Source organism: Ovis aries, chromosome 12 (assembly GCF_016772045.2).
Source record: "Ovis aries strain OAR_USU_Benz2616 breed Rambouillet chromosome 12, ARS-UI_Ramb_v3.0, whole genome shotgun sequence".
Classification (NCBI taxonomy): domain Eukaryota; kingdom Metazoa; phylum Chordata; class Mammalia; order Artiodactyla; family Bovidae; genus Ovis; species Ovis aries.
In genome coordinates, this window is record NC_056065.1 from 50,407,588 (window position 1) to 50,426,720 (window position 19,133).

The 19,133-nt window shown below is 57.7% G+C and overlaps 1 protein-coding gene across 6 annotated transcripts in view; it reads right to left on the minus strand.

The window, feature by feature from the left end:
* LOC101105090 (ATPase family AAA domain containing 3A) overlaps positions 1 to 19,133 on the minus strand; it is a 29,525-nt gene that overhangs the window by 4,490 nt on the left and 5,902 nt on the right. Inside the window, exons 1-15 of one of the 6 annotated variants that reach the window (XM_027975798.2) lie at positions 11,724 to 12,019; positions 8,418 to 8,494; positions 7,642 to 7,743; positions 7,468 to 7,527; positions 6,932 to 7,001; positions 6,574 to 6,739; positions 6,340 to 6,409; positions 5,854 to 6,009; positions 5,320 to 5,376; positions 5,051 to 5,176; positions 4,753 to 4,877; positions 4,433 to 4,484; positions 4,074 to 4,144; positions 3,218 to 3,385; positions 1,983 to 2,091 (exon numbers count right to left, since the gene is read on the minus strand). In XM_027975798.2, the coding sequence (XP_027831599.1) occupies positions 1,983 to 2,091; positions 3,218 to 3,385; positions 4,074 to 4,144; positions 4,433 to 4,484; positions 4,753 to 4,877; positions 5,051 to 5,176; positions 5,320 to 5,376; positions 5,854 to 6,009; positions 6,340 to 6,409; positions 6,574 to 6,739; positions 6,932 to 7,001; positions 7,468 to 7,527; positions 7,642 to 7,743; positions 8,418 to 8,494; positions 11,724 to 11,925 (1,611 nt within the window). In that variant the 5' untranslated portion in view covers positions 11,926 to 12,019. Of the gene's footprint in view, positions 1 to 1,982; positions 2,092 to 3,217; positions 3,386 to 4,073; positions 4,145 to 4,432; positions 4,485 to 4,752; positions 4,878 to 5,050; positions 5,177 to 5,319; positions 5,377 to 5,853; positions 6,010 to 6,339; positions 6,410 to 6,573; positions 6,740 to 6,931; positions 7,002 to 7,467; positions 7,528 to 7,641; positions 7,744 to 8,417; positions 8,495 to 11,723; positions 12,020 to 19,133 lie in introns of those variants that run through there. The other 5 variants (XM_060396569.1, XM_060396571.1, XM_060396570.1 and 2 more) reach the window with 5 other exon arrangements.

The window sequence follows — 19,133 nt, forward strand, 5'->3', positions numbered from 1 at the left end:
GAGGCAGGGGTGGGAGCAAGTGTTTAATGGGGACAGAGCTTCAGTTTGGGAAGATAAGACAGTCCTGGAGATGATGGTGGAGACAGCTGCACAACACCACGAACGTGCTCAATGCCACTGAGCTGTGCGCTTAAAAACGGTGACGATGAAGTTTATGTTAAAAAGTTCAGGTTTCCATGATGGGTAACAAACTGTAGCATGGTGAGAAGAATAGACCTGATTGTCATACCACAGCATAGGGCGGCAGCTGCAACAGGGCCCACATGATACCAGCAAGTGGGAAGTAGGTGCCGGGTCCCTGGGCTGCCCAGCCGGAGAGTGGGAGGGTGGGCAGAAGTCGCACAGCCCAGCCCCAAGCACTTGGGGCCACAAGGGGAGAAAACTTGAAAGAGTGATGCCAACATGTCCTGTCCAAGGAGATGGAATCCCCATGGCATTCTGGGCCCTCACAGGTGTAGGAAGTGGTAATGAGTACCAGGCACACCCTGTGCACAGCTAACCAGGGACTGGATACACACGGAGAGCTCCCTGCAGGCTCCAGCCTCCCGTGCTTGCGCCGCGTCTCCTGACCCTCAGCTCCCCACCTGAGAGTACATGCAGGCCTGTCTCATGGGCTCCTCAAAGAACTGGGAAAAGAAGCAGGGAGAGGAGGTGCACCAGGACCCCTGCTGATGGAACCACCTGTTTGTCCACCCCCCAGGTCATGCTGAAGTGCTAACCCCAGCATGGCTGCCCTTGGAAACGGGCGGGCCAGGTTAGGTAGGGTCACAGAATGGCACCCTGCTCCTCCAGGGCTGTGCGTGAGCAAATGGCAAGGATGCTGCTGGGTGGCAGCCAGGAAGCCGGCCCTCACAGCAACAGGAACCCCCTCACTGGCACCCTGAGGCAGGACATCCAGCCTCCAGAACCATGAGGTGACACTTGTTCAAGCCCTGGCTGTGCATTTTGTCCCGGCCGCCTGGGTTGTTGGCCACTTTGCTGGTCACGGAAACAGCCAACCTTGTGAGGCCTGCTTCCTGAGTGAGGCCAGCATGGGGAAGAGCCCCTGACTCCCGCAGTGGGGTTTGCGATCTGGGGCTGTTTGTTACAGCACAACCTAGTTTGTCCTGACTAACACAGTGGTATATTCCTCCCCACCACTTTATCTGAATGAGGATGTTCAAATTCAACAGATGTCCCCTAATTTCATAAAAGATGAGTTCATGATCAACTGACAGTGGCCAGGCTGTCATGAGGCCACAGACACAACTCACTCAGCACACTCCACCCAGCAAGGATGACGGACAAACGTGCTAAATGGCTGCTCCCCTCCCCACACGCAGGGAGCTGCCACCGGGATGCCTCAGAGGAAAGCCTGGTGTCAGGACTGACCAGAGCGACTCTGACCTGTGTGCCCAGAGCCACCATCCCGTTGCCCCCAGGCCCTCACGACTCCACAAACCTGTCCTGAAAGCCAGGACACCCACCGCCTTCACGACCCTGCAGATCATCCTAAAGGCTGTGGGCTTCTCCAAGGAGCCAGGAAGGAAATCCCCTATCAGGTCAGTCTTGTCCTGTGCCCACACACAGCTCCTGGGACGCGCCATGCCCTCCCAGGCTGTGGCCCCAGACTCGGCACCATCCGCCATCACCTGTGCCAACCGTCCTGGGCCCTGGCTGGAGACAAAGCCCAGCGGTTCCTTGGAAGTAAACATGTTGGCCACAGGACATGCCACTCATCTAGAGGGCCCCATTTGATCTGGACCAAAACGACAACAGAGAGGCCAGAAAATGCGAAGCTGCAGAAGGCCCTGGCTCATTCCCCACCTTGCAGGGGCCCCAGGACCGTGATGGCAGGGAAGTAGGGCGTCATGTCACATCTGTCCAGAAACCCTTCGGAAACACCCCAGTGGGAGCTCAGAAACCAGCTCAACCACCTTCCAACCACTCTGAGGGTCCCTGGCTCGGCTGGGCTCTGCCCTGCAGGGTACGTCTCGGCTCACCTGCCACGCCACGGCGAGCTGAGAGATTTCCCGGCCTGACATGCCCTCCGTCAGCTGTGCAATCTCTGAGCACTTCTTTCCATAGTCAAACTGGGCCAGCTTCAAGCGCCTGTGAGGAGTTCTCGAGTGATGCCTGGGCGCCCACAAGACCCGCGAACGACCAGAGGCCAGTGAGGGCCCGGCTCCTACTAATGGAGGCCAGGGCGGAGCCTGCGCTGGGAAACCCCAGGGAGAAGTGTCCGAGCCCCTTGCTGTAATGAGCCACACCCTGACCAATGTCCACAGGTGTGATCCTTCCACCTCCTCCCCTGCTGGGCATGTCCCTTCCCTGGGGAGCCCAAGATGGGGCCCCAGTGGGGGCCATGTAAGGATAGGGGGCACAGGCCGGGCTCAGGGGCAGCCGAGGGGCTGCTCAGGACATGCAAGAATGGGCAGGGGGAGATCCCAGCCTGCTCCCAGCCCCACCGCCGGCCAGGGGGCTGGGGACCATGTGCCCTCCCCCTGAACCCCCCAGCACACAGATAGCAGCTAACACTCCTGAACCCTCTGTACACAGATCTCGCCCCATCAGGCTTGGCTGAAAGCCCGAGAGAGACCGCTCAAACTCTTGTGAAAGGCCTCAACTCCTCACGTTGCGTACAGTGCCCGGGCTGCTGCTGGGCCAGGATGTGCCTTCAGGAACTTAAGGGGACTGGGATCAGCTGGGGCCAAAGGGGAAAGAGGCCCAGTAAAGAGAGCTCAGGGGGCAGGTGGCAGAGGACAGGCAAAGTCTGCCTGAGCAGAGAAGATGGCTCAGCTGTGCCAGGTGGATCCAGGTCAGTGGGGCTGAGATCAAGTCCCCAGGGAGGGTTACAAATAGAGCAGGCTTATCTGGAGCACTCCTGAAAGCACAGCAGTGGGGGGCAGGGGGGTCCTGGACGAGCAAGGAGGGTTACCCCAGCCAGTGGGCCCCGCTGTGTGCAGTGAGGGGCCCAGAGCAAGGCTCAAAGAGTCCAGAAGTGGGCTGTCATGGCCCCTTACTACCAGGACCCAAGTGTGGCCTGGATCTGAGGGGTCTGAAGGCAAGATGGAGGCAGGGGATAAATGGCTGGACAGGATAGGAGGGCCTCCAATGATGGGTGGTCAAGACCCCATGGTGAAACCCGAGGGGCAGGGTTAGGATTAGTACCCATGTGGGCACTGGGGGGAGGGACCAACATGACAGGCAGGGGGCGCCGTGTTGGCAGGACACTTACTGCTTTCCTTCTGTAGCCGGTTTAAGAACATACTTGTCAAAATACATTCTCACCAGGCGCTCCCGCTCCTCCCGCTGTGGCAGCTCAAAGCTGACCATCTCGTCGATGCGGTCGTTGATGGCCCAGTCGAATTGCTCGGGCTGGTTGCTGGCCAGGACCAGCATGAACCTGCAGCCGACACACGGCAAGAGAGGGGGGCTGCCATCCAGCAGGGTCTACTGGGCAGCTTCTCAGCCCATAAAACTGCGGAGACTGGCATCACCCTCTACCACCTGCCCTCCCTGTCTTGCCTCAATTTCCCGCTTCTCTTGTCTGATGGCCCAGCCTTGGGGGAGGGCCGTGAAGCCTCCACATGCAGGAAGGGTAGGGATCCGGGGATGAAAACAGACCCCTGCCCCTCCCCAATCAAGTGCAGGGTCTCAAGGCCTGGCGCTCAGCTCAGCAGAGGCAACAACCCAGGAGGAACTCAACACGCCTCTCAGTGGCTAGGCTGGGGTCTCCATGGGCAACAGCTGCAGCAGGCAAAAGGCTGGAAGGGTCCTGCCCATGCAGAGCACAAGATTAGGGGCCCAGAAGGGCCAGCCCGACCCAGGGTCACCTGACGGTGTGGTGGCCCAACAATGCATCTCGGGGGCAGACAGAGGTACCAAGCGCAGTGGCCTATGGACATGCATGTGCCACTGGGCTCAGCCTCAGCCTACAGCATGTCTCAGGGGCACCCACAAATGTCCCTCAGTGCCCAAATGGCCATCCCATTGCATGGAGGAAGGACACAGGAGGCTGTCTGGTCATGTGGGCTGGCCACCCTGCAGCAGCCACGTGAGCTGAGGCAGGGCTGCTGGCCACCCCTTCTCACTTGCTGCTGTGCTGGCCTGTGCGGTGCAGGAAGGCGTTCAGGGTGGCCCTGAGGTCCTCACTGATCTTCTCCTGCACAGAGAAGGATCAGGCTGTAAGCAGCCATGTGAACAGTCAGGCCCCCCTCGTCCAGGACAGAAACATGGCAGGACCTTCACAGATCTAAGCTCAAAGACTGAATGAAGCTTAGCTTTGAAAAGATGCTAAACTTCCACTTTTCAAATGAAATGTATGAACAAAATGTGTCTGTGGAGCAGGCTCCCAACCTTCCCATAAGTATAGATGTGGCCCAGGCCACCCACCTGCCCACTGCCCAGCAGCCAACCCAGCTCAGGACAGATGGGCCCTTGAGACACTTACAGTTGCTCGCTTCCTGAGAAAAGCATCCGCTTCATCCACGAAGAGCAGGAGGCTGCGAGGGCAGGGCCACGTGAGGGCAGGCAGGGCACAACCCAGCGGAAATCCCACACTTCGCACTGTCCCCAGTGGCCTCTGGGACCCAGAGCCTGGCTACCGATCGGGACGTGTCCAGTGCTGGCATTGGGGAAAGTAACTAGAAATGGGCTGCTGAGCCCTCATCTTAAACGCTGATAAGTCACCAACACTGAGAGGCCCTTGGACCTCAGGGACAGGCTGTGGCGAAGGTACCGACCCCCTTCCCAGCAGGAGCCCTGGCTCACCCTCGCCGGCTGGTGCTGGCCCAGTCGAAGACCTTGTGCATGGCCGTCACGCCGTCCCGCCCCATGGGGGCCACATCCCCGCCCGTCATGATGGCGTAGTCCATACCAGAGTGCAGCGCCAGTTTCTGGGCGTTTGGGGAAGGGGGTTAAGGGCTGCTCCACCTACCCTCCACCCCACCTCTCCTGGCCACCAGGGCCGGATCACGTGTGTGGAGACACCTGGCCTGCAGAGCTGGACAGGGGCACGTGTCCCAGGCAGGTGAGACTCCACCACCCCCAGTCCCACCTGTGCCCTCACCTTGGCAAACAGCGTTTTGCCGGTCCCGGGCGGCCCGTACATCAGGACATTTCGGTACAGGCTTTTGTTCTTCTTGGTGTTCCTTGTGGCGATGGCAATGTCCCGCACGCGAGCCTCCAGGCTGGGCTGCCAGGGGACATAGCAGTTTGAGGGGCGCTCTGCTGTTTAGTCCATCCCTTCTGAGGGCCTGGGCTGGCGCAAGAGGCCACTCTCCCCAGCTGGGCTCAGCCAGCAAACCAACTCCTGGGAGGGTGGGCAGCCCTACTTACGCTGAGGACGACGCCCTCCAACGCGTCCTGAGGTTTACTGAGAAGGCGCCTGCTGACCTGTGGGGTGGCGAGAGGGTAGGGAGGGTCAACAGAGGAGCTCATAGCGCGGTCACACCAGAACGCATGCGAGTAGCTATCCTGGACAAGGCCAGCAGGGGAGACTATCTGCAAAGCTGACCTCCAGCACTGACCTCACAGCACAGCCCACAAGATGCAGAGGAAGCCTGGCTCCCCTCAAGGGAAGGAGTTGAACCTAGGCTGCCTCCATTGCCTTCTCTTCCAGGAGGACAGCTCACTGCAGCCCCAGGAGTTCATAAACAAGTAGGGGGGCAGTCCACCCAAGGGGATGGCCACCCCAACAGACCCCCAGACGGACCGAGTGGACCAGGGTGAGAGTCTCCCAGTGCTGACATCACAGGGCCCAAGGGGCGGCATCAAGGAGGCAATGCAAGTCAGCACACAGAAGAAGGGTTGCATCTGGACAGAAGAGGAGGAAGGGGCTGTTGGGTGTGTGCCTCCAAGACCTGCGGTTACCTGTATCGGGTGCCTCAGCGCCTCCAGCACCGTGATGCGAGATGTCTCCCGCACCAGGGATGGCTTCCCCAGCCTGGCCTCAAAATACCGCCCTGCGACGGACGTGGCGTTCTTGGCAGAATAGATCCCAACGGCCAGCAGCGTCAGCCCAGCCACCTGGAGCAGGCAGAGGAGGCAGGTGGTGTCCACCCCGTCCCCTGGCTCCCCTATTGGCCCCCTGGAGTCTCACTAGGCCCACCAGCACCGGTGCACCAAAGGGCTGGCACCAGGGAGATGAAACGGGCATCTGGCATCCTGAACGCCCTCCCTCCAGCCCCACCAAGGTTGATGCTGAGTCGTCTGAACTGCCCCAAACCCAAAGGCCAAGTCACCTGTGCCTTTCTGGTAGAGGGAGGGGTGAGCACTCAATATAGGCGCCAACCCCTAACAGCTTGCAGAGCCCCTGACATGTGAAAATACCCCAGGGAAGAAGGCAAAGGTGCTTACCGTGGCTGTCACTTTGTCCCAGTCTGTCACAAAGGCACGGAACCCTTCACCAAACAGGGTGCCTGCTGTCCTGCAGGGGAGCAGTGGCATGACCCGGAAGGCATCAGGCCATGTGCCACGTGGCTGGAGGCCCCTATGTCAGCCCCGAGGGGCACTGCAGAAGGACCAGTCGGGGAGGAGTAGGGCACCCTCGTAGGAAAGGGGCCAGCAGAAGCCTGCCATGCGGGGCCTCACCTGATGGACTCTAGGATGGTCTGGCGGTGCTCAGCGGCCTTCAGGCGGATCTGCTCGCGGATGATATCAGCATTCTCGCGCTCGGCCTTGGCCCGGGCGCGTGCCTCGGCCTCCACCCGCAGCATCTCATTCTTATGCCGCAGCTCCATCTCCCGCTCCACGGTGGCTGCCCAAGGCGGGGGCAAGGGTGGTACTCAGCCCATGGCCCCCCACCCAGGGCTGCTACACAAGACAAGAGAGCCAGGGTACCCTCCACCCCCAGGGTCTCAGCATGCCCACCCCTGATGCTGCTTGGAGAGTGAAGGGCCTAAAGCAAGGGCGTGACACGTGGCCGTGAGCTCCCAAGTCAGGGCCCTACCTCGCCGCAGGGCCTCCTGCTTCTGCACAGATTCCTCTTGCTTCCGTAAGTTCTCCTCGTTGAGAAGTTGCTGAGAAGGAGCCACAAGGGGAAGGGAAGGGCTTCGAAATTAGGAAACAGGCAACATCACACCAACAGGTTAGCTGCTCTGGCCTTGGAGACACCCCCACCACTCCTAGGGCTCCAACCTCTTGGGGACGGTTACCCTGGGGCCTGCAGGCTGCACAGTCTAAGGCAAGAAGGAACCTTGGCTCCCTAATCAGCTCAGTCTCAGGGTGGCCCTGACCCATGGCTGTCCTCACGAAATGGGCCTTCTGCTGAACGGCTGAATTTAGAAGTTAAAATGCCAACAGGCTTGATGTCTGAATGCCCCCTACAAACTCACTCATCAGTCAAGTCCCATTTGGGAGACCCTTAGGGCAGCTCGGTTGGAACTCTCCCTCCCTGCCCCTCAACCCAGCACTTGCTGACAAGAGGATCCCAGACTCTGGCCCTCACGCACCCTTGGGTAAGATAAGTGGCCAGGCAGTGCTCACCTGCTGCTTTAGCTGGTCCTCGTAGCGCTGCCGGGCCAGCTTGTCCTGGTACTGGGCCCTCTAGGGAGGGAGAGGGCAACGTGAACACACCCCAGCCTCAAGAACTAAGGTCTAGGCTGGGCCCCCGCAGGCGCAGTCCCTGATGAGCACCCCTCCCCGGCCCCGCTCTCTCACAGCCTGGTGCTGCCGCGTCTCCTCGCTCAGGGTTTTCCTCCGCTCCTCAGCCTGTGCTCGGATCTGATCGCCCTTCAGTTGCTCCACTGCGGCCTCGTACTCCTGCAGGACACACCAGCTGCTGTGAGCCAGGGCCTGGTCAGGCCTCCTGTCCCCTCTTCCCCCTCTGAGGGCCCTCCAAAGGAGCCAGACAGTGATGCAGCCTGTTCCGCACCCCCACAGGCCTGTAGGTGCTCAGCTGCGACCGCACCACGGCCCGGGAGGACCCAGATCCACAGGCAAAGAGAAGCCAGAAGAATGGACTGGGCTGGTGCCCAAGTAGCCAGAGAGTCTCCTGGGGGTACCTGTCTCCCCTCAACCCCCAGCCCCCACATGCGCTTATGCCAGCTGCTCACTTCCTGATTCGCTTTACAACCCAGGTGGAGCACAGAGCAGGGCCTTTTCCACATTTCCTCACTATGTGCTCAGTGCGAGGGTAGGGCTCCTCTCTGAGAAACCAGACTCCTCACCCACACCTGCCTTCCAGAAGGTTCTGTGCAGAACTCAGGCCACACACCTGTGCTGATGCCCGTTTCCCTCGAACCTGAGGAGGTGCCGGGGCACCCACCCTCTGCCTGTGCTCTCTCACCCTCCCCCAGCACCCACCCTCACCGATCACCCCATCCAGTCCATCCCCCAACCCCTAGCACCCACCTTGCACCCACTGCCTGTGTCCTCTCCCATGTCCTTTCTGCCTGGGTCTTCTCCACAGCCCCCCAGCGCCCACCCTCACCCACCTTGAGCTTGGCCTGATGCTCCAGCTGAAGTGTCTGCTCCTGCATCTGAGCCAGACTCAGCGCCTCCTTGGCGTGTCCTAGGGGGAGGGGCGTGCAGGCATCAGGACACCAGGCGAGCGTTCACCCGGGCTAGGGGCGCTCAAGGACACCACAGCCTCAACCTGAAAGCACGTGTGGCCACGCTGGTTCCTGGTCAGATCTGCTCAGAGACCCCCCGCTAAAAAGACCACTGTCCCATCTTGCCACTTTTGTCTATTCCACCCCCAACAGAAAACCCACATGTGGAGTCTGCCCCCAGGGGACCGTCACAGCCCAGAGGGCTCCAGCAGAGAGGCTGCCCACTGCTCGTCCACTGGCAGCAGGAGAGTCAGGCCTGTGGTTACACCGTCATTCATTTTTCACGTGTGAATGCTTCTCTTGAGCCTTTGATACCTGTTACTGTTCTACAACTGAGCACAGGCAGCTGAGGGCCTGAGTAAGAAGCAAAGGAGGATTAAACCAGAAAGAAGGCAATGCTTGCAGGCTGACGGCTCTTCACAGGCCATCTGTTAGAAACATGTGTAATTAACACCTTCCAGGTGTGTGCTCTTCATAAGGGGACACATGTGGAAATATGTGGCAATATAAGGATGTTCTAGAAAAGAAAGGACCCCAGCACTCTCCTTGCTAAAAAGCCTTCACATGGGGCCTAAGAGACCCCTGATGACACAGCTCTGTGTCATCACTATAAAGTCCATGCTTTACCACAAAAAACCTTCTAAAGCATAAAAGCACAGAGAGAAGCTGAGGACCCCGTGAGCCCACCTCTCTGATGCTACCACATTCCCAGGTTGCTGACCACACGTCCACCCTTCTGTCCCCCACATCTGTCTTATTTTTTGAGGCCTTCAAGGTAGGCTGCAGATCCCAGGACCTGTCACCCCCAAGTTGCAGCCCACACGCCACTGACTAGAACGTAATCCCTGGGGCTGCCGGCTCCTAGCATGCCCCGCGTTAGGCATGAGGCAGGTGGCAGCTCTGGGGCTCAGTTGTCAGCTGAGGCACTCGGTCTGGCTTCAGAGCTAGGGGAGGACCTGCAGCTGGCTTGTTTATTTAAGCTGTGACCTATGGCAGCCAGGCTGACCACTCTGAGCATGAGCACCTCACCTGCAAGCAGAGCGGGCGCTCCCTCCCCCAACTCATGGAGTGAGATGGCTGAATTTGAATTTGGCAATAAGGAGTTCATGACCTGAAAGCAGGTAAACTGTTTAGTGCAGGGCCTGGCACACAGGAGCCCTGCTAATCACAAGCTTTGGGCTCAATGCTGAGAATGACGACTGTCACCTCACATCGTCCCACACCAGGAGACGGGCTCAGCATTAACTGCACCCACCACAGGCAAGTTACTCTTCTCAGAATCCTATAAACACGTGGAGCACACAGCTTAAGGCCAAATGGGCTGCTCTGGCGTCCAAGAAGACTGAGGAGCCCTGGGGAACCAGCAGCATCAGGCTAGGCCCCAAGGGACACAGACAGTGGCCAGGCTGTGAGGGGCAGCTGAGGGTATTTTTGGTTCGCATGAGAGAGCAATGAGTGAACAAGAGTGGGCACACGCCAACCCAGGCAGTCCTCCGGCTGGGAGCTGGAAGCATCTCCAGAAGACAGGCCTGGGGAGGGGCTGAGGGGCCTGAGGCACTCTGGGGAGGAGGGTTTGGGGACAGAGGGGACAGGCAGCTCAGGGTGACACCTCTCCCATTGACCAGCAGAGAAGCCAGGAAGGCAGGCAAGAACAAAATGAAGTAGAGTTCACACCTGGGACAGCATCACGAGACATGAAGACAGATGAGGAGACCATGCCTCTAAGGGGTGGCAGGTGGAGGCTCTGCAGGAGATGCTGACTGTAGGGGGATGGGAGAGCAGAGGCCAAGGCCCTGTGGACCCAGGCGGAGAATGCACTGGCTAGTGCAGGAGACCTGGGAGCAGCTCACAGGCATGAGCAGACAGGAAGTCAGGGAGTTCCCTTGGCTGCTACCCTGAGACACACCACAGGCTATTCACACTGGCCTATACAACTGTGTGAGTGTGAGGGGCCAAGAATCAGGCTTCAGATTCCCAAGGGAGGAAAACATTAAAATTCAAGGACAGGGAATGAGTGAAGCCCCACCACCACCACATGCGCACGCGCGCACACAGACCCCACCCCACACACCCCCCTAAGAAATGAGGGTGAACTCCTCCCCCACACACACCTAAGAAATGAGGGTGAACTCCTCCCCACCCCCCACCACACACAAACCTAAGAAATTAGATCTCATGTTAAAAGTCTATGATCACTAAGGTGTCTTGAAGCCTAATCATTGTCTCTCAAGCCCCTCTGCAAACCTGTCTTCTATTATCTTGCAAACATAATCCATCCACTACACTCAACACCCACTCAGAGGTAGGGAGTGTTCCAGGTAGGTCTAAGGAAGCAGGCTGCCCTGGGCCCAGGCCTAAATCTCCATAACGTTCCTTCCAGGATTGGAGAACCAGGCAGGGAGGAGACCTTTGCCCGGGGTATTCTTTTGGCCCCCGTGGAAGGGGCAGAGACTAAGCCACAAAGTGCCAAGCCACCCCTGGATAGGAAGACTCTGCTCACCTCTGCTTACAAGGCTGCAGCATAGGGTGGTAAGAAAACAGCACCTCTGCTTAAAAGTTTGAAAGTCGCTATGTTCTTTCAACTAACATCTACTCAGTACGTGCTATATTCCAGACATTTGAGACATCGTCAAATCCACAGAAGAAAAGCAGGTTGGGAGAAAATACGTGGGCTTAGTGAAGGTGCAGTCAAGAGTTGATGCCTTGAGGATGGGAGCCAATAAGGTCATCTGCTGTCCTGGGCCGGCCTTATTTGTTGCTTACAGACCTCACCTATCTGAATGCTAACATTCTCCAATAAGTGAGAACCTAATGCATTTTCTTTAAAGCCTAGGACACTCAAACCCATCTCCCTTCTCAAACGGAAAACTGCCAGCAACTAGCACAGGCGGATCCCCAACCTGGCCTGCCTTGGCCGTCCCACGTGGAGGCGGAAAGAGGCAGTAACTGGAGACCAGGGTGCAGTCCCGCCACCTGCTGCCCGTACCCTCTGAGTCTCCTCGGCACCGGTTTCCCCACGTGAAGAATGCGTGGCAGCTGGGAAGATGCCAGAAGGAGGGTGGCTCCGGCGGGCTTATCGCTTAATGCTGGCTTCCTCCCCCGACCACCACTTGCTGCTCGATCGCTCAGACCACTTCCCCGCGAGAGCGCCGCCGGGTCGCCCTGCCCTCGCCCACCCGCCGCACTCACGCGAGTGCTCCAGCTCTCGCGCCGCCTTTGCCGCGCGCTCCAGGCCCGTCGGGTCGAAGTTGCTCCATTTGTCCTTGGGCCCCGGCCGGTCCCCAGCGCCGCGGTCCCCGCTGCCTTCGCCCCCGGGCTGTACGGGCGGCAGGGGCAGAGGTGGCCCCGTGCCTTCGCCTTTGGAACCCTTGATGCCGAAGAGCCACGACATAGTCCACAAGCGCCGCCGCCGCGGGGACTTGCAGCCGAATGGACTCGCGGGGCTCACAGCGGGCTCCACGCGCCGCGAGCCGGCGGCAAAGACTGCGCAGGCGCAACAGCGGCCCTTCCTCCCTGGCAATGGATGCGTATAGGGCCCCGTGCCCCATGCGGCTCTCGGATTGGCTACGAGGGTCGTGACATCATGGTGTCTCCGCCGCGATTGTAGAAGCAGGCCCGGAGGGCAGGCCGTCGGAGGGGCGGGGCGAGGTACCAGGTGACAGGGCCCGATCAGGGACAAAATTGAAGAGCTGGGCATGTGCGCCCCCTTGAATACGTCAGCGTGGCAATGACACTGGCCCCATGGCTATGGGCCTCCAGAGTTCCGGCCCCGGGGGCAGCAGAGATGCAGGAGCTGGAGCGGAAGGCTCTTGTCGGGTCCCCACCGAGGGAGCGGCCGCGGAAGCAAGAGACCTCCACAGGCGCTCGGTCAGCAGGGGAGGAGCCGGCCCGCGGCGGGCGATGGATCACATGACCGGGGCAGAGAGCAGGTGCGGGCGCCGCTGGCTGAGCGGCCCCCTAGGATGGCAGAGAGCGAGTTGGGTGTGTCCAGGGCAGAGCGGGCCGGCCCAGGGGCCGGGAGGCGCGGGAAGTGCTGGGCCTCGTGCTTGGTGGATCTCGATGTTGAAATGATGGAAGGGCGGAAGCGCGGCCCTGGCCAATCTCCAGCAACCCTCAGTAGGATGAAGGGCTCTCCCAAACCCTTCAGCGTCTCAGCGCAGTGGCTCTCAATAGAGGGGACGTACATGCGTGGGTGCGTTCGTGCTCAGTCCTGTCCAACTCTTTGCGACCCCATGGACTGTGTAGCCTTCCAGGCTCCTCTGTCCATGGGATTTTCCAGGCAAGAATGCTGGAGTGGGTTGCCGTTTTCTTCTCCAGAGGGAATCTTCCCGACCTAGGGATGGAACCCACTCCGACGCCTCCTGCATTGGCAGGCAGATTTTTTTTATCACTGAGCCACGTGGGAAGTCCCAAGAGAGGGGACTGAGCTCTCCAACCCCAGAAATAAGAGGCGGCAGAGACAGTCACTTCGACAGACATTATTGTGGCAAATGTTGTCTGACCTATTGTTTCAACAAACCAGAAGACAAGTAATTGTACATTGGTTAATAAACGTATGAGCTAACATTTAAAAAAAAAAGAGGCGGCAGAGGTCCCGAAGCCCCACAGAGGGTGCCTTCGTGGGAGGAGAGCTCCTCGGGCCCAAGAGTCCTGGCTCTGGTTACTGACTGGTGAGACTTCTGGGGAACTCCAAAGGCCAGGTTCCTGCTTCAGGAACCAAGGTGCAGGCCAGATGGCCTGGGACAGATGGAGACAAGGATGGACACAGGGCAGTGCCCAAAGTTAGCAAAGTTTGCTTCTTGGGCCAGTGTCCAAGTTGCCCCTGTGTTCTTTCCTTGATGGAATTTGTAGAGTTCCCAGAATCATACGGACTTTCCCCACTAAAACTGAAAACAGTTTTAAGCCTCAATAAAAATAGGGGGGGAAAATTCTAAGATAATTCTGCCAGGGTTTTGTTGTTTGTTGTTTCCCCAAATGAGAAAAACCAAAGGAGTTTTCCTGCCAGATGTCGCTCACTGGTCATCATCAAGGTCTTTATGAACTGGCCAGGAAATATACATCCAGTAGCACTCCTGGCAGGCTTCGCTGGATAGAGAGGAAATGGGGAAGGGAACTGAAGTCCATGTCCACAGGAAACTGTTTAGTTCCATCCAAAGGCCAGCATTTGGCAAGCTTGTGTACTTTTATGGGGCTTTTCAGGTGGAGCTAGTGGTAAAGAACCTGCCTACCAAAGCAGGAGACTTAAGAACCCAGGTTCCATCCCTGGGTCAGGAGGATCCCCTTGAGAAGAACACGGCAATCCACTCCAGTATCCTTGCCTGGAGAATCCCATGGACAGAGGAGCCTGGTGGATTACAGTCCAAGGGTCACAGAGATGGACATGACTTAGCACACATGCATGCACGTGGACTTTAATATGAAAGAGTTAGTCACTCAGTCATGTCCAACTCTGCGACCCCATGAACTGTAGCCTGTCAGGCTCCTCTGCCCAAGGGATTCTCCAGGCAAGAATACTGGAGTGGGTGGCCATTCCGTTCTCCAGGGGCTCTTCCTGACCCAGAGATCAAAACCAGGTCTCCTGCACTGCAAGCAGATTCTTTACCATCTGAGCCAGCAAGGAAGCCTGGTAGTTTTATATGACAAGGAATAATTGAAAATAAAGCTCTGCATTTAAAAAGGCAGTTTTACATAAAAATTAAGAAAACATAAAGTCAGCTTCACAAAAAAGTCAGTTTTCCTTAACTTGGCTTAATTAAAAAACAGGAAGCATTGGTTGCTATCTTAAGATTTAGGTGGTTACACACCCTCTCTTCAAGGGAAGAAACGGCTTCCCTCCAGTTTCCCTCATCAGAGTAGTACTGCTGACACTTTCTGATTTCCAATGGACCATGCAGAACATCAGTCCACTTGCATTTGTCACTTAAAATCTTAGGCTGGAAGTAGACACAACTTACCTAAAGACAATAAGTTAATAAAAGGAAATTAGGATGACACCTTCCACCTGATGTGTTCATTTTTTTTTTTAACTGGAGGATAATTGTTTTACAATGCTGTGTTGGTTTCTGCCATACCATGGGAATCAGCGGTAAGTATACATACGTCCCTTCTGTCTGCGTTCATGTTTAGTTGACAAACTCAGGGCACTCAGCTGCCAAGCTGCACTATTTTGCTAATGGGATTCCCCCAACACCCTGCTCCCTGTGCCTTTTTTTTTTCCCCTCTGAGGGAGTCTTCCAGCTTTGAAGACCTGGAGGAGAGACTGAAGAAATTAAAGGTGCAGCTTGGCCTCCAGCCTGACCTTGAGTCAGAGAGGGGGGACACTGCTATCCCCGAGAGCCCATGCCAGCAGAAGCAGAATGGGCCCCACACAGGCCCAGAGCAGAGGACTCTGCCCCAAAGCCTGCATAGCAGGCATGGCTTCTGAGTCTGTGCATCTGGTCAGACCTCTGGGGAGCTGGAGCCTTCCTGTCAGGCCCCAGGGCTTCCCAGCGCTAGCTGCCTGGCATCTCCCAGGGACAGAAGCCCCCTGTCCACTTAAGCTGGGAGCCCCTGGCTTGCTCTCCTAGCTAGGACAGTTGAGCCTTCAGGGGCTGGTCTCTCCTTGTCATCCAGTCAGGCCCGTCCGGCTCCTGGTCTCTCCCTCCAGGTTCCAAAAGACGTGCTGCTAGTTCAGTCTCTAGAACCCCTGCACATGCACCCCCCATGCCTGCCCCCAACCTGGCAGGCCCCAGCCCCCATGAAAGAAGAGCTGCTCAGTCGGGCCCTCCTGGGCCTGAGCCCCCAGGGCAGGGCCCCTGGCTGCTGGTCCCCACTCTACCCACCAAAGCAGTGCTGGGATCTCTGGCCCCTGCAGCCCCTCCTTCTGGCTCTGGGGTGAACAAGAGCTGAGCACCAAGCCCTCAGATGGGCTGTCTTGGGCTCAGGTCTGGAGAGGGTCCTGGGGCCAAGCCTAAGCTCTCTGCCCCCAGCCTCATCTTCCTGCACCGTTTGCCCTTGGTGAGTGGCCACCTACTCAGATGCTCAGACACTGTCCTCTTCCCCGTGGAGCCATGCCCCATCTGCCCCCCACCCCACAGCTGGACCGACAGGCTCATCCAACAGAGGTCAGTAGAGCCAGGCCGTCCCCAGAAGCATGGAGGGTGGGGGCCCTTCAGCATAGGCACACAGCTGCCTGCCCACTCTGCTGAGGCCAGGAGACATGCCATGAGCACTGGCTGGCCTGCCCCTTCCCAGAAAAGCAGGGTCAGCTGCATGATCTGGACAGAACTTGGAAGCAAGTTTTCAAGCCCAGTGGCACTGACGGAGCCCCAGCATCATTTGGGGGGGGGGTGAGTGGCGCCTGCGGGAGTGATTATTGGAGGAAGAGCCACCCAGCTTGGCCTTGAGTGCCCTCTCATCCAGCAGAGGCTGGCCCTGGAGCAGAAGAAGGAGGGAGATGGGAGCTGGCTGGGACCCTGGGCATACAGTGAGTTGAGAAGCTTGTGGCTCTTACCCGCCTCCTCTGGGCAGCACCCCACGTGCTATGTGGCACCAGAGTGGAGTGGCCAAGGCCTCAGCTCCTGTGGACACTGCTGTCATGGGGTCAGGCAAGCTTCTGGCCACCCCTACTGTCCCTGTGCTTGTGCACACATCGGGGGGAATGGTGGTGGTGGGGACTTTCCTTCCTGCCAGGTTCTCGTGTCTGTGGCTAGGATGACATAATTTGTTGTGGGTGTATTCCCTGACACTTCTGAAATGTGAGTGATGAGTGCCAGGGATTTTAATTCCTGGTCAGTGAGGAGGGGTCGCATCCGTCCCACGTGGTCCTGCCCCGGAAACCTCAGCCTCTCTCCTTCCTTGAGAAGGGGGCTGTCCCTAGAGCCCCCTGCCCACTGCTGGCAGCCAAAAGCACGTCTCACCCTAACTACTGAGTTGCTGGGGCTGCGTCCGCCTCCCACCCAAGAGTTGGAACCTGTGGGGTGGGGTCTCCCAGAGGGTCCCCACCTTACCACACTCACCTCTAGAGAGAGCTATGACTTCCACTGACATTTTTGCTTTAATGGACTTTGAAAAAATTTTTTCATCCCAGGAAAAAAGTACAAACACACAGCTGTCGCCCTCTAGCTTCCTGAACTGCCCCCTCACCCCAGCAGGAGGCTATGAGGACTCACACGTCTCTCAGGGCGGCTGGGCTTCTGGCCCTGGCTCGACAGAGTTTATTACTGCCGCCGCGGAAACAGCTCCTGCTGCAGGGAGACACCGCCAGCTGTACCACCCACTCTTGGACATCCACCTCCCGGAGACCTAGATCCAAATCCAGTGGCCATCCAGCCTCCTCACAGATGGCCTTTGTCCATTACCTGGCTCTCACAAACTCCTGCTGTCAGGCAAGTCCTGGCTGCAGCGAAGATCCCACACAGGAAATCCTTGTCAAATTAGGGAGCAGCAGTCACCTGTAAGAACCATGCCTACCCAACACCACTAGAGGAGCCTCTATTCGAGGTGCGCGCCCCCCCACCTGCCCCCAGGAAGCAGCAGCTCCTCCCCCGCCCAGCCTACTCCTGCTGCATGGACCTGGCCCTGTGGGTCATGACCTCTTGCCGGCCCTGACTTTCAGGTGCGCGGGGATGCTCGGGGTTGCCTTGGGAAGTGGCACTTGTAAGTCCCTACAGGCCTCAGCCTGGGCCCTGACCCAAAGTGGACCATGGAGCCAGTCAGGGGAGGTGGAGGGAAGGGGTGGGGTCGAGACAAAGCTATTTCCTGGAGACTTTCCAGATGCAGCCTGGACTCTAAGACCTTTGAGAACTGCCTGGGATGATGCAAAGGCCGCACTTTCAAAGGCTTCCAAGAGAGGCATTCCTAGGCCTGGAGATGACCTAGGGCTCCTCTCTCTGGGCCTCAGTGTCCAGCAGAGATAAGGCGAGGCAGGGAGTAGGGCTGGATCTTCCAGCTGCTCTGCCCTCTCTCAGGGATGGAAGCATGTTTGGGGAGAAGGGGCTCACCACTCGTCTTTAACGTGTGACTGAACCCCTGGGAAACCGCCTGTCAGCACTCCTGATTTTTCTCCTGTCACCTGTGGAGTGCGCTGCAAGCTGGGCTTGTGGGTACAGCATGGAAGGAGGCCCTCTCTGGGTGCCCAGTGGGCTGGCACCTCCAGAGCACCCAGGGATCGGGGTGGGGAACTCAGGCCTCCACAGGGGAAATCCTGCCCCTCAGGGGTGGATCAGGCCCAGGTTCAGGCCTGAGGAGGGGTCCAGGCCCTGGTCAGTGCTGTCTGGGACCTTGGGACCCTGGGACCCTGATGTTCAGGCTCACCAGCCACAGGTGAGCTGCTCACCAGCCATCTCCTGCTAAGATCACAGGAGCTTCTGATCCTCAGCTGACCACTGAGCACCAGTCAGGGTGCAAGCAGAAATCTTCAGTGGCACAGGCCACAGTGCCAGGCTTCCCTGGGCCTGCCTCAAGGGGATGGGGGGACATGGAGGAGAAACAACATCTATCCAGTAGGCCCTCAAGCCTGGCCTGGACAGGCACTATCATCTGCCCTGGGGTTAATTCACCATCTGAGCCCTGCTCCCCACCCTGCTCATACAAGCAGTGTGTGTGTGTGTGGTGGCGGGACACAGGAACACCAAGCACATTGACCTGGTGGGTGGTGCAGGCCTTGGGTGCCTGGGTGGGGGCCATGGGATGCTCAGAGGTAGGTGTTTGGGAAAATGGTGGCAGATCAGCTTGCTAGAAGCCACCCCCCACCCCCAATATACTCACCAGGCCAGGCAGACTGAGCTGCCATCTGGGGCCCCAAGACCACCTCTCAGCCCTGCAGTTGCTTGGATTAGGGGTTCTCCTTCCCATTAGCAGGGGGCAGCATAGCCAAACTGAAGCTGAGGGAGTAGAGGTACATCCCAGCAATGACCTCAGAATCAGGGCCTGGACTCTCTGAACAGGAGGTGCACAGAGGGGCCACAGTGTCCTGCGACCCAGTGCTGGGAAGGGATGGCTCTCCCTCCTCCCCAGCACCAGGTGGGGTACCAGCCTCTCCTACCAGAGCCCTTTCTTTTACTTGAAACCTTTCATGGGGCTGGTGTGTTTTGACAAGGAGTAAAGATTTTAGAAAAGGCAGAGGAACCAGAGATCAAATTGCCAACATCCACTGGATCATGGAAAAAGCAAGAGAGTTCCAGAAAAACATCTATTTCTGCTTTATTGACTATGCCAATGCCTTTGACTATGTGGATCACAATAAACTGTGGAAAATTCTGAAAGAGATGGGAATACCAGACCACCTAACCTGCCTCTTGAGAAACCTATATGCAGGTCAGGAAGCAACAATTAGAACTGGACATGGAACAACAGACTGGTTCCAAATAGGAAAAGGAGTATGTCAAGGCTGTATATTGTCACCCTGCTTATTTATGCATATATGCAGAGTACATCATGAGAAACGCTGGGCTGGAAGAAGCACAAGCTGGAATCAAGATTGCCGGGAGAAATATCAATAACCTCAGATATGCAGATGACACCACCCTTATGGCAGAAAGTGAAGAGGAACTAAAAAGCCTCTTGATGAAAGTGAAAGAGGAGAGTGAAAAAGTTGGCTTAAAGTTTAACATTCAGAAA